The sequence below is a fragment of the Camponotus vicinus genome, unplaced genomic scaffold (genome assembly GCF_025532165.1).
Source record: "Camponotus vicinus isolate PSW18456_S1 unplaced genomic scaffold, iyCamVici1.0 SCAF_5, whole genome shotgun sequence".
Lineage (NCBI taxonomy): Eukaryota > Metazoa > Arthropoda > Insecta > Hymenoptera > Formicidae > Camponotus > Camponotus vicinus.
The window spans coordinates 14,543,051-14,558,665 of NW_028141977.1; the positions used below are offsets into that span (position 1 = coordinate 14,543,051).

General features: G+C 36.4%; 1 protein-coding gene across 17 annotated transcripts in view; it reads left to right on the forward strand.

Moving 5' to 3' along the window:
• The window catches only part of LOC145972463 (protein muscleblind), a 374,150-nt gene that overhangs the window by 326,996 nt on the left and 31,539 nt on the right, over positions 1 to 15,615 (forward strand). For 7 of the 17 annotated variants that reach the window (XR_014439170.1, XM_083101109.1, XM_083101106.1 and 4 more), the window contains 3 exons: positions 47 to 127; positions 2,492 to 2,677; positions 13,401 to 13,619. The exons of 1 other annotated variant lie outside the window; for it this stretch is intronic. Coding sequence is in view for 15 of the 16 variants with exons in the window: in XM_083101109.1 (XP_082957235.1) it covers positions 47 to 127; positions 2,492 to 2,677; positions 13,401 to 13,619 (486 nt within the window). In the remaining variant the exon portion in view is untranslated. 9 more of the 17 variants (XM_083101107.1, XM_083101111.1, XM_083101112.1 and 6 more) reach the window with 5 other exon arrangements.

Genomic DNA, 15,615 nt, shown 5'->3' on the forward strand with positions numbered 1-15,615 from the left:
GTGGTTGATTGTTGGTGTGTTCTCCAATTACGTCATTGGTGAACAGGAGGCACCAGCACCTCCGGCACCACACCATCACCTTCAACAGCAAATCCAGCAGCAACTTCTCGCTACCCACGCCTTTATGGTAACTCCTGGTTTTGGTTGGCTTCCACTAATTTTTAGTTAATTTAACGCTACGCTGACTAGAAGTGGACGTAAAGATACTTGCCGTTTACACATCTGATGCTTCAAGAAATGTAATAGTAAATAAATGGACGATATTTACTTACAGTTTGCAATATTATATATGTTTTTCACACAATAGTTACTTTCATTACGTCCACTATAGTCATCCGAGCGATTCGCCTATAATTGGTAAGCGTTCGTACGAAAGCTTAAACTTATTTTAAGAACGCGCCGCATAGTGAATTAAATAACTTTTATTTGCATGCTTCACAAAATGTTTTGTTTGTTTATTGAGGAAAGGATATTTTTGTACATGTTTTCTCAAAGTTTTCCTGTAGGAGAGAAAAGCATGAAGTTTTGCGGCCAAGTATGATAAAATATCTGCGCGTTTTTTAGCTCTGAAAGCGATGAATATGTTTCTCTTTTTGAAATATTTTATTTTATCTATATCTGATATCATATAAAGAGTAAAGAAATATGTGAAAAAAAAATCGTTAAATTTTAATATAACAAAAATGTGAAGCTAAAGAGACGGAAAAGAGGATACGAGGCGTGGTAATTTAGGATTTGAAAAAAATTCCGTTCTTATATAATAATAATTCTATATCAAGAATAAAACTTTTGTCGTCTGATATTTCAAGAAATGATGATAATATTGATGTTTGATCATAAATATTGCTGAATTAGCACAATTATTAATACATTTTCTGACAATTACCTAGCTACGTCTCCGAAAGGTTCATTATAATGACGAAAGCTCCCAGGATATTAAAGGCTTTTGAGAAGAACGAACGAGAATGATCGACTCGTTCAGATGCGCTTGAAATTACCTGCCTTCGCTTCTGGGAGCTAGTTCTCGCTACAAAACCAAACGCTTCGTGTGGGAACGTGTACGCTTGTCGTTAAAAGCGAAGGGGAGGGCATGAGAAAAGGGAAAAAAGACGATTAAGGCTTCGCGAAGTCCGCAAACGAGATGCCTTTTCTCTCCTGATTCTCACCTTTGGCACCTAAGTCTCTTCGTTTTTAAAGACCTATTCTTTGTACACAACTTTTTTAAAATTATTGTTTGTCTTGATAGATTAATTTATTGTATTTAATTGTTATTAATATAATTTTTGAAAAATAAGTGCAAATACATCTATTTATGCGACTATTATACATTTTATTTTGAGAGGGAATTTTCCATTTGAGATGTTATATTAATCTTGAAAAATATTAATATCTAATTAAATTTGTAGATAAAAAAATTCCAAGTATTAATATTTTTTCTTTTATTTCTCTAAATTCTATATAAATGTGTAATAATATTTTACATCTTTTTATTACAATCTGTGATTAGTTTAATTGAGTTTGCTATGAGATTATTTATTTGAACGCTTATTGTATATTATTTATTCAAAGTTAGAAATTTTGAATGTAAGTAGTTTAAAAATTGTTATTAATTTTACTAGATGTATTAATTTGCAATTATTTTCATATATTGTTATTACATCAGATAACTGCTTACTTATTTGAAACTGAAGCAATTACTTTAGACAGCATAAATCTCACAAATTAGATACATATCAAACTTCTTAAAATTAATTAGCCGAAGAGAGCGCTGCTCGCGAAGCCTTAATGCATCTTAAAACAGAATTTACCTGAATCAGAAGTAGTAGATTACATATACAAGGAATTTGGTAATTGGCAACATAAATGAGAAAACACTAACTCTTATGAGAGAACTAGACTGCTCAAAGCAAGTTGATTTTTGCGAGAAAAACTTTTTCTTCAAATGACTGTGTTCTTAAATTATTTGCAATCAAACTTTACGCAGTCAATCGTAATTCTCATCAAACTTGTGAAACGTATATTTGTTAACATGCAACTTACAACGATAACGACTTTATAGTCTTGTCGAATGTAGTTCTTTCTTAATTATACATATTTCCAAATGTTATGCAATGTTATGCAATATTATAATATTTTAGAGAACATATTTTTATACTTTTAAACATTATTAGTAGAATACATTTTCTATGCACGACATATCTTCAGAATTATTACTTTTATTTTATAAAATTTGCCAAAAATTTTACTGTAAATAATTTAATAAAACATGAGTGTTTGAGTGAGAAAGTTATTTTCGCAAACCGACTCGTTTTACGAGAAGTCGAATATTTGTCGTTGCAGCTACATTACCAGGTACTCTGTATACGGTTAAAGATATAAAGCGCGCATTTGAACGGAATCGCGTGACAAAACGAAAACGCGTGGAGCGAAGGTGGGGACAGGTGTGTTCTAATCCGTGTTACCTGGATACCTTCCGGGTGTGTTTTCGCAGGCGACGAATCCGTACCTGACCGGTATGCCGCAGGTTGGCAACACGTACAGCCCGTACTTCGCGCCCAGCCCGATAATGCCGGCGATAATGGGCCCGGCGGACCCAACGGGCGTCGGCAGTCCGCTCGGCGTGGTGCCGCAGACGGTGGCGATGCCGCAGAAGATGCCACGTACCGATCGCCTCGAGGTATGTCTACCACCAAACTACATTCAACAACAACAACAACAACAACAGCATGGGGCCCAACACGGCGCAGCCGGGGCCTCAAGGTGCCCGATGGCCGCGCCCAATACCGTGTACCAAGTGCCGGCCGGTCCCCCCAATCAGGTGTCGCCCGTATCCACGATGCAATCTGTCAATCATCCGTCGTCCCCTACTACCATCACTACGACGTCCCTGTGCACCCCCCTGCACAATCCCCACGCCCATCATCATCCCATTCATAATCTCATTTACGTTCACGCGTATTACTAGATCAACTCGACCCCGAGTATCGGCGACGTGCGATTGTCCGACTCGGTAGGGTAAATCAACGCCGACGCGTCGCTTCCTTTCGGTTTTTTCTTCTCGGTTTTCTTCTTTTACGTTTTTTTTCCTTCTCTCTATTTTTTCTCGCGTAAATGTAGCGTCGGTTAGATTAATCAACCGGAGCGTAATGGAACGCTCGTGGTGATTAGAGCATAACGATGACAACGGATGAAATTGCAGCGGACACCGGGAATATCCTGATTTCGCAGACGAGTTAGACGCACGTCGCTAATTACAGTAATTTACGCCGCGCGGAAGGTGATCTGATTACGCGAGCCGGATGGCTTACGTACGGTCGCGATCGAATGGCGATGATATCGATGGATCCTAGGCTGGAAATCGAACATTTATTTTGTCAATATAACAAAATAACGAGCACGAGAGGATTATGACGAGAGAGAAACTTTGAGAGTATCTAGTTTTAGGATTACAAAGCGGTATATATTTCTATACGCTCAATCGATTACGTTAATGTCACGTGTTCGATCATGAGGAGAGATATGTAGCTTAGCGTTAGGGATGATAGCATCGAGATTAGCGTAACTATAGTCGATGATTAGCGAACAATGCGATGTCGCAACATCAATTGCAGTATCGATGGCGATTAATCCCGTGTACTTGATATTTTGCGGAATAATTTGCGGCAAACTAACATAAAGATTGTTCAATGAATTTTATGAAAACGAAGACGAGCAGCGAAAGAAGAAAAACGGGAGATTGAAAACGACAAAGATTTTACGCGTATATTTTATAGCGCAATGGAGAAGCGCGCGATGCAATGATCAACAGTAATATATCGATGGCGGGACGTGGCGACAAAGAAAAATTTAATTTAGGATATTCCACACGTAGAGAAATAGATTCTTAGAGGTCGCGAGCGATATAAAGGTCTAAAAAAGTTTCGAAAAAAAATTGTAAATTTCTAAGTTAGATAACTATAATAGCAACGAGATAAAACGTGATGATTAAATATGATTAACTTATAGAAAGCAAGATATATGACTGGTTGATAGAAGTAAATGGATCTGCAAATATACGACTGTCAAAAAAAACGTGTAAAATTACATACATTTTTGCATATTTTATATATGTTCTTTTTTCCGATTCATTTCCAGTTATATGATTTATGATATTTATGTATCTATAATAAATTGATAAATTCCTGTAACAATTACAGTATTATTGTATACATATCTGTTTTACGAAAACTATAACAATCTTCCACATGTTTATCGTCCAAATCGATAATTATATAATCGCGTTTATTAGAATTTAAAATTTAAAACAAGAAAGAATTGCCAACGTTTATCAATTGTTGGCAGTTGACAGGTTTATCGAATTTTATGAAATAATCTATTGTGGACTCTAGCTTCTCTTTACGAACGATTTTCGTTCTTCTCTTGTATATTTGTCGAGATATCAATTGTATAAAAATGTCGATTCGACGTTACAACGGACTGATATATGACAATCGATGGAACTTTCGATATACATTATAGGAAAGCTGAGAGACTTATCACCACTGGAATAACCATCGTAGCCGGTTTTTACGTCAAGTAGACCGTTATCGTTGATTTCTTTGGGTCATCAAAGTGTCGTCGTCGAGCGATGCAAAGCACAATGTGGCACATATTCGACTTATCTTTCCTCGATTTTCGCGTTGCAGGGATAATCTCGCAACGTGATCATTTCATAGAAAAACGTCAATCAGGTTCCAACAGTCGTATAAAAATTCAGATACTTCTATCAAACATGCCCATGTCTTAAAATAATTATTTCATATATAAATAAATAAATAAATAAATAAATATATATATATATATATATATTTATATATTTATATATTTATATATATACACAAAGATATTTAGGAATATAAACGTAGGTTAGCATAACGTAATACTATATCGTACTTCTGTAAGAGCGAGAGCGTTTCGGGAGAGGCGGACGAAGCTTTCTCCGGAAATAGAACGCGATCTTTGCGAAGCGTGCAACGATCCGAAATACCGTCGTGTAATATTTCGGCCTTTGGCACGCGGACTCCGGTTGAAGAGAAACGCTTCGGAAACAATAACAGGATCGCCTCGCGAAACTTTCGCGTTCGCGAAGTAGAGTTTTCTAATGCGCGAGTTCGCAGATTTCCCCGGAGCCGCCATCGCGCCGCTTTTCCTTTTTCGCCCGGCGGCATTCGCGAAATTAACAAGTTTGGTTGAGTCGGTTTTCACAGGGGCAGTTTTCGCGAGGCGCTAAAAAATGAAATAAAATCAAGATAGAGCAGCGCGAGTATCGGCGCGAAAATTTGCGCCGGTCCGTTCGCGAAGTGCTAAAAATGCTCTCCACGACGAATCCATTCTTGGCAAGTGTTACAATAGATTAATTTTTGTAGAAAACGTTTAGTCCGTTCGTTCGCAACACGATCGTATGACGAGACGTATTAAGGATATTAAAAAAAATTAAAATTTATATAAATTTATATATATATATATATACATATATTTTACGATTCGACTATCTTGATGCCCAATATAACCGAAATAGCGCAACGAATTAAGAATTTATAAAGTAATTTCTCGAAAAAAAAAAATCTCAAATAAATATCACTATAATCAACTAAATTATCGAAAACTGTATATAATTAAGAGAATATTTAAATGTCTTTCTCAATATTTAGTGGTATGTACTTGAAAATGAGAGGGTTAACATTAGGACGACTAAATTCTAAATTTGTCTGGAATATCAATTTTATCATTATTAAAAAGAGTGGAGACTATTTTTCAAATATATATGCGTTTATTATGCTCGATAAGCGATTTTTTAATAGTAAATCAAAATAATTATCGCATCTTATCTAAAATAATGAAAAAAAAATTATAAAATAAATAATCGTGACATTTCCCTTTAATAATGATTTATTTAATAATGTAATAAATTTAGCTGTTCTAGTGTTAGCACCCGCGTAGTCGAAGGCAACGAAGGATGGCAATCACGGCGCATCGAAACTTGAACAATTCGCAATCACATTTATTTGATAAACGAACGCGGGAAAGAGGAGAATCGAGAACGATCAAACGTACAGCCGATTCAATTCGATTTGATTTTATTATTTACATGCTTGTACGTCGTGTCTGTGTATGTGATTATTATTACAATAATAATTCTTATCGCCACGACCATATATATTGGTATTATGTGTTAATCGCAAGAATCAACGAACGGGAGAGTCCCTTATGAGTCATTGCACTTGCAGCAAAAAACGCAACTTTTACGGACGTTCCTCGCAATGTCCGAGGATATCTAAATTTATGTACGTATGCAGAATCATATACAGATACATGACGCTTACACGCGCTGGTCCATCCATGCATACGCACATAGTGATATGTGTATATAGTAGGTAGGTTAACAAATTAATTAATTAATTACTTAATTGTATTTTGTATCGTAGAAACTGGTAGAACATAAACGAAAGCCGAAAGAGAGGAAATGTAACTCGCTACAATTATTTCAATTTTACTGCGATAAATTCGCGATTTTTTTTAAGTCGCATTTAATTATGCGAAATGTAGTATCTTTCTTTCTCTAGATGTACATGTATCGATTGTCTAGGCGATCGATATTACAAGTTCGACCGCTCTCAAGTTAGGTGATAATAAATTTGCGCTCGCAATAGAATTTCCAGCCTGGGCGAAACAAAGAATTCTTTCGTCGCGAATTAGCAATATGAATCTCGAAATTTCTTCTTTTATCAGTTTTATAACCCTCATATACATCACGAACCTTCGCACCAATCTATCCCTTCTTCTTCCTCTTTATCCCCGATCACCATAGTGAGAACGATAGCACCCTCTTTATCCTTCATATCGAGATAATACATGACCGATTTCACATATTTACGATTAAGTAAAGGAAACGTTTACGAAAAGAGTAAGGATATAACGCAATGTAATGTCGTTTAATGAAATATTGCAAATATAGAAGTCGGAAATATACGATCGATTTATTAACTAACTACGATTGGTCTTACGGTAACATTTATTATAATATTTGGTAACATACAATAACGATGATAATTAGTAATCATAACAATATCTATTTGTGATGTACTACGATGACTTGTGCACTGAGTTCGGGTCACGTGAAATTTATTGATGATGAATTCTCAAATAAAAGAAATATAATTGAAACTGAAAACTGATGCACAGACTGTTTATTGATTCTTACAAATTCACTTTAATGACCAAGAAGTTTGTGTGCTTTGTATGTCTTAGTCTTGTATTTTTACTTATCTTTTTATTTGTTGCCTTCGCTCTTTTGGTTGAACTTGCGCGAAGTATGCCCAAAACTGTATACGATTCTTTTTTTTTTTCTTTTCCGTTTGAAAATACAAATTTTTCTGTAGTGCACTTCCGCTTGCAATGAGAAATAGTTTCTTGCGTATTCGTGAAATTCGAGGATACTCGATCGGGACTGTGCTAGTAATCGGCTATCAGTCAAGTAATCTGCGTGTAAACGTCTTTCTCGCGACAATAAACGCGATGATTCGTTGCTAATTCCTGTCCATTTCGACGACGACATTGAAGTTCGCCCATTTCTCTCCGAAATTCATCCTGTCTGGATATCTCAACGCCCTCTCCACTTCCTTGACCCTTGCACCTACGAGGAAAAAAAAAGATCGCAAGATCTGCAATTCCCCGGACGATATGTCATTAATGCTCTTTGAATTAATTGCTTGCTGCCTGTTTATATATAATGTTATTAATATCGATATAAACACGTTTGGATTTTCGCTGTTTTAGCATAGTAATATATTTAACCTTGATTGGCCAAAGTTACTTCTGGTAAATAGCACACTACACGTCAAGGCACAATTATTTTTCACATTTTATCACGTCCTCTTCTAAATTCTCGTATCATTTTTTTTTTTTTTTCCTGATATTTGTTTGATACACATATCTTAAAGTTGATCGCGCGCGCTTATCGCCAAAAGCTTGACCAATCAGGGAAGCGTAGAAAGCAAACATTCTCACAACATGTAGTAGCGAATGACTTTAGTGAATGAAGAGTAGTGATGTCTATATTAATTTCAAATGTTTTTACTCGATGTTAACTGATTCTTGCGCTACGCTCACTGGCATATTCATACTCCGACAAACGGAAGAGCAGCTGATATATAGATACTGTGTTTTGTATGTATATATCATATCGTTTCTTTTTCACAGGCCGGCACTTAAGTGGTCCCTATGTTCTGTTTCCTTTCTTACCGCTAGTCAGCGCGATATATTTTTTTCCCCATTTCCTGCGAATTTTATTTTCTCCATTGGTGTCTCAATTTTTGATTTCCCGTCTTCAGTAGACACACGCCTACATTTATTTTCGTTGGCTAGCCAAACCCTGTCACGCCGATGCCTCGTCGACGCGCAAACGAAAAAAAAAAAAAAAAACACATGTACTGACATGACATTGATTTCGTATGGGGAAAGATATATCTTTTCGTTAATATTTATACGCGAAAAAGCTCTCGTCGACGACGACAATCGGCGTGCACGGCCAACAGCTCTGCACAAAGCTAATGCTCTTTACAGCTTCTCGTATTTCACACATTGTCGGCAAAATATATAATTTTTTTGCGACTATATATATAATACATATCTTTCTATATATATTATATCCGATTTACAAGTATTTGATATACCTACATATATATATCTATACATGTGTATCTGATTTTTCAGCGCCAGAGTTATGATTTTTGTTCTGTCGCAATCGCAAACACATTACTTATTTACTAATTCTATTAATTGTTGTATACATTCAGCGGCGACTTATGTGTTTACTTTTACAGCTAGGAGGAGGTGCTTTATGCAGTATGATCGCATGCGAATTTTTGATATTTATTGGCACATTATCAACATAAATATATATCCTTACATATTTTTATATATATAAATACAACAGATATTTCTCTCTCGTACACATCTCGTGTACACACATACATGCAAGTATCCATATACATACGTAAAACAAGCATACACAACTTACGAGATACAAGATACACGTATACACAGTTCTCCATGATTTTAAGTTCTTTCTTTTCGTAATTTTTTTTGCAGCTGCTGTAGCATTATGTGTGTGTGCGCTTCTGCGATAAGTATAGTAGACTTCATTTCACATCTTTTATGCTTGCTAACAAAGCGGTACTTTATATCGAAATTCCCTCGAGGAACGGTGCACGCGACGGATCGCTGACATCGTTGCTCGTTTCAATGCTGCTTGCTTCTCTCACGCGTTTTAAGACAGTTTCTAAATAGAAGATCTCCAACGTCGGTGCAATATATCGAATTTACAAATAAAAGTGGGATCTATGACGCGCGAGGATTGTGTAAAAAAATATCATTTCGCGCACTGTGAACTGCGCTCGGATACGTACACTACTATCAATTATTATATGTGCTTATCGCATATATGTATATACGGAGAGAAAGTATAATTTTTACGGTAATTAATTTTTACTACTAATTTGTGCGCGATGGTTCGTTTGACAGATATTTTAATGTCGAATCACTATCGCGGAAATTGGTTATATAATTTTATATCAGGAAGAGTAATATATTGCAGCGAGTTGAAAATTGGTTTTAAAATACTCGAATTTTTATAAATCAAGGACAATAGACATTTCAGTGTAATGTTGAAAATTTTACAAACGTCAAATAATAAGATAATTAACAATAACATCCCGGAACGCGTCTTCTTACAATATAAAAGGAGACGCTGATCTTGTCCTATGCCAAAGTGTAAATTAAACAAAAATTATCTCTGGATCCTTCGCAGGAGGTCCAGATCCAAAATTTCATTCGTTTTAAACATTCCGTTCTCCTGCCAGAATCTTACGGAATGTCGTATTTTCCCCGATGTAATTTTCCTCGGGTGAAAATTTACGAGCGTTACTTAAAATTGACTCCCACGCGCGCGCGCGCCACTTGCCGGCCGTCCGTCGTTAATTAGGAACTCAAAAGGACCATTCGTCGCACCTGTTTCTCACTCTTTTAGCCGCGGTGTCAACTATACGCTATCTGTCTCGCAACAATCGCGATATGACATACACATATATACATACACACACACACACACACGCATATATTCTCTTTCTTCGTCTAGCTGTCTACACACGCCATTGTGTCTTTTGTCTTTGCACGCACTTGTGTGTCATCTGCAAGCATCTATGCAGAACGTATGCGTGTATGCGTGCGTGTATATGTGTATATGTGCGTGTGCGCGCGTGCGTGTCTCTCTTTCTCTCTCGTTAACCGTTTAATGTCTGTATACGTGTGCATTTCCTAACGAGCTTTCCAGCTTGCCGAAAGCGCCCACTTTAACTCGCGGTTCACACTCGAGCGACCGAGTGCGTGCACTCGAATTAACACACTCGAACAAGGCGCGGAGAAAGTGAAGCAAACACGAACGAGCCTCACTTCGCGCGCGGAAGTGACGCTCGCGCGTAATGCGCGTTATTACCTTTATTATCCTGTTGCATTAAACGCAGATATCCGTGATGTCTGTATAGATTTATCGGATGGAAAAGAATAATTTCAATCAAATAAAAAAAAACAAAGCTGACAGATAACACTGGACAAAATAAATAGCGCTTCAGCGCGTAGATTTCAAAATTATGTATAATATGCATGGTACTCTAGAATACGCTCTGAATCTCGTACCTTGAGAAAAGTAAAAGTTTTCGTTTTCAACGTTATAATTTTATTTGAAAATTAGCGAATCTTTTTGTCGAGCTTACTTTGCAACGAAATTATTATTTGTAGCAATGTCTTTCAATGTAGTGTCCTCTTACAATTATCTCAAGAAGAATATCAGCAAATTCTAGGTCTTATCTGACCTTCTGCTTTTCTCGAGACGCAGCGAGTATGCACAAGGAATGTAGTAAGTGATGCATGTTGCGGAGTTTTCCTTTAACACGTACGCATATTAATCCGATTGATAATATACCAAAGAATGCTCGTGGAGGCGTTTATCGTATTATCCTGTATCCTCCCCCATCACCATCCATACCCCGTGTGTCCTTCGACCTTATTGGGCGGGGCGAGGGTGCACCGAGTAACGGCGCGTGCTACGCCTCTCTTTGACAGATTTGAACACGGTATTTCAGCTCTATAGAGTAGAGTAGAGCGATCTAATTTCTCCCTTTTCTGGGCGTTGGTAAGCACCGGTCTTTCTCTTGCTGACGCTAAAATTAGTCCGGTAACACGAGTCGGCTGGCCTAACGGACTCTCCGTCCATCCCCGGCGAAAAATACTCGCGTTCTCGTAGTAATGATAATCCTTATAGATACGTATTCCGTGTGTGTATGTGTGTATAATGATCGGTAAGTAGACTTACTACTTTTTGTGAGCATAAATAGCTTTCGTTAGAGACATTCTTTTCGTTAGAACAGAAAAGAACGCATAGAAAATCGATAGAGACGCGATAGAGAACCAATTGTCTGCACGAATATCGAATCTCGAAGTTGAGTGTTTGTCACCTGGGACCAGCATACCAACGGCCAGAAAAAAAAAGGAAAAACTATACCGACGAAGAAAAAAGAATGTGTGTCAAGTTGGCTCTTTTTAACGCCTCCCCCGAAACAGACCCGAAGTCCATAAACGGAACGCTCTTTCGCATCACTCGGTCCAATTGCTAGCTACACGTTAGTCTATACTTTCTTTCTATACTATTTCTCTTCTCTCTTTTTCTCTCTCTTTCTCTTCCCTTCTACATTTCATTCTTCATCCGTCCTATCTTTTGTTTAATTTTCCTCTTTTTTTTTCGCGCGTTTTTTTGCCTCTCTGTATACATCCGTCTTGTGTAAAAAGAAACGACATAGTCCTGCCTGTACATTTTGCCAGGTTCGGCACGAGCTCTGTGGCTGTCAACTACACTAAAAGCCTAGCCTACAGTAGTCTATATGCGGCCAGGTGTCAACCGTGAATACACGTTATTAAGATTCCAATATTTTCATTTTATATATTGATAAATTTCCTATTCACTTTATATAAATTTATAAGTTATAAAAAATTAATTTTTGTAATCTGTTCAATTTTAGCATTTCGTTTTTTTACATGCAAAATATATAATTTATCTATGTGCCAACAAAAAAAATTTGATTCATTTAAACTGATTTTAAGATAATTTGTTGAATTAAATTAAATAGTAGCTCATATAAACGAAACATGAATATAAGAATACATAAAGAATCTTATTGAATAAATTAACGCGTCTCGCCGCAGTAAAGTTAAAAATCTGCGACAAGAAAAAGGCGTCTTTTTTACGGGAAAACCGCAGCTTTTAAAGGCGCCGTAAAATTACGGTACACTGGCGCCGGCTTTGAAGCTGTTTGCTTTACTAGCCGGACCTATTAATTGACTTCTCGCGCGTTTACATGTTTCGTAACGTGTATTCACAGCCAATGCTCGTTCACGCCAAAGTAGAAAGATCCTGTTTCGTAACGCAATGTTCCTCGATATATCTAATGTTCATAAAAATTTCTATTTCCTCTTTTTTATATCAGTTAATCTTTCCTATTCAAGTCAACCCGGAATTCCTCTCATTCAACTTTCTTTGAAATTTTTTTATCAATTATATTATAAGAAAATAATTAATAAGAAAGTGGTCTCGCAATCGACAGCAATTTTATATTCTTCTGTTTTGTTGCTTTCGAATTATTCTAATTTAAATAGCAAGATGCATCAATTTACGTATTACATAATTTTACAAAAAAATATCCAATGTAAACTTTTTCTACATACTATTTATATTTTAAGAAATCGTATAAATGAAAACCTATTTTTTCATTCACTATATATATAATAAAAAACATATGTAAAATATGTAAAAAATTAACAGTCACATAATTATTCTAAAAATATTTCATAAGATGTGAACTTTTTTCAAACGTCGTACGAAAAATGTAATCTAACGTAATCCGGCAGGGTTCAATGCGATTCAACAAAAGATTTGCATTAAGATGTCAAAACGTCATGAGATATCGTTTTTTATTACTAAGAGATCCGATCACTCATCCTTTCTTTTTTCCTCTGTGTGTATATCCATCTGTCTTATCCATCTTTAGCTCCCAGCAACTATCGAGCAGTATAAATGTGCGATCGTAATCGAAGGAGAGCCAGCGACCGTTTGAACAATCGCCTCACCCATTATCCCTGAGCTGCCACCCTTGACGACCTCCGATCGACCTTCCCTGTCTGACTTTTGCGCCCCCGGCCCTGCCAAGCCAGCCAGCCAGCCAGCCAGCCCCCTTTAGCCTCTAGCCCCCCTAAAACCCCCTTTCGCCCACATAGATAGAGTGCCATGCCATGCGTGTTCGCTCTTGCTGTAGGTATGTCGCGAGTTTCAACGCGGGGCGTGCAAACGCGGCGAGACGGAGTGCCGGTTTGCGCACCCCCTCGAGACGGTGCAGGCGAACGAGGACGGCTCTGTGACGGTCTGCATGGACGCTGTCAAGGGCCGATGCAATCGGGACCCCTGCCGCTATTTCCACCCCCCTCTGCACCTTCAAGCCCACATTAAGGCCGCACAATCTCGGGCTAGCATTGCGGTAATGCATTCTCTCTCTCTCTCTCTTTTCTCTCTCTTTCTCTCTATCTCTCTCTCTCTCTTTCTTTCTCTCTCTCTCTTTCTCTCTCTGTCTCTCTTTTTCTCTTGATCTCTCTTTCTCTCTTTTTCTATTTCTTTATTACTTCCATTTCTCACATTTTTCCTCTTCTTCTCTGTAACATTAACCCTCACAATTATGTTCTTTTCTTCCTTGCTCTCGATTTGTTCATTCATCCCGTTTTTTTTTGTTTGCGCTTTTGTTTTATCTCGTTCCTCCCTTTCCTTAATTTGACCTGATGACTAGTTTGAGTACCTCATTGATTATTTCTTTCTTTACGTAACGAAATCCATTATTTTAAAATCTCTGAGTTCTCAAATGACACAGAGGGTTAGCCCTTTGTTTTGTCTTCATCATGCATCCAAATTATCTGTTCTATCTTTATTTATCCATTCTGATCGTCGGTGAATTGCGACAGAATTCTGTCTTATACAGAATGTGTAACGTTAAACATGACATACAAAAGCAAAATATTAATTTAACATAATTCAAGAAAATATTTCATAGCATTACATGGTTTTTGTCGTGAAAACACCGACGCTTTTTACCATATTCTGTGTCAACGATTGTCCCATTAGATAAAATTTCAGATGAATATAAATGATATGATGAAAACAGAATTACAATTTTTTGATAGAATTTATTTTATGAAAATGTCAGCGGGATAATGTTGTCTGGATGTATACATTATGTGATAGTACATCATGTGAAAAAAATGAAAATATGTAGATAAAAAATTTTTTTACATCTATTTTATTATACAGTATATAGCCGTTTTACGCAACGACGAACGAATAAAAATTCTTGATGTTAATGGGTCAAACGACGACACTAATAATCTCTTTTCCTTTCTACTTTCTTCTTTTTCTGCCTTTCTGCCTTTTTCCAGCCTCGACCTCGCAGATCGTTCCATGTGGCGTGTGCTTCATGCAAGTGTGTCATCTTTTTTTCATTTTTTTTTAATTATCTCTCCGCTGAAAATTGGTCGATGTCAGAAAGGGTAAAATAGCGCCCGATGCTCTGTCCTTTTTACTGTTGGGCTGCGATAATAAAGTACAGTGGTGTTGATGTCGCTTGTCGTGAAGAGAAAATGACGGGGATGTGTTTCGCGATATGAAGTTTCACTGTTGTTACAATGCATTTACCACATTAAAAAGAGTTATTTATTAAATCTCTGCTTTAAAAATGTGGATATTTTATGACTGAAAGTGAAATAATGTGGATTATCTTTTTTTTTCTTTAAAAGGATAAATATTAATCGATTGTATTAAATATAACATAAATATAACATTATATATCAAGTATCATCTCCAAAAAATCCAAAAAGATATTATTTTTTATTATTAAAGATGAATGAATTAATTTAAATGAATCATTAGATATATTTTATAGTGCACATTTCTGTTTCGTCTACAATTAATTAAGCAATTTGTGTGTATCGATTATATTTCATACATCAATAATATTGCTGAATAATATTACAGTTATAAAGTTTTTTCATTTTAAAATATATGTATCGAAAATAATCATTATTTTTTTCATATGTATAGATTTACTTTTGACAAGTTATATAAATGTGAAAAGCATATCAAGAAAGAGAAAAATCCATCGCGCTTTCGCCTAACACACAAGCTTGAAAAAAATTGCTACACTTTTTTTCTTTTTTCTTTTTTATTCGAACATAATTATTGTGAATCAATCGCTTGGCTCTATTTTGTACTCTAAAATCGTTGATCTCTCGCTTTCTCTCTTTCTATCTCTCGTATATCGCCCGCGAGATTATCATTACAATCGTATTGCCGTCCCACTGTACTTTTCTCTATCAAAAAACACGCCTGAGCGGACAAAAATATTAAATTTCTAAAATCGAAGAATCGGAGGTAATCGATGAGCAAAATAAAAAGATCTTCTCGAAAAGGTCTTTCGTAAGACCGAAGAT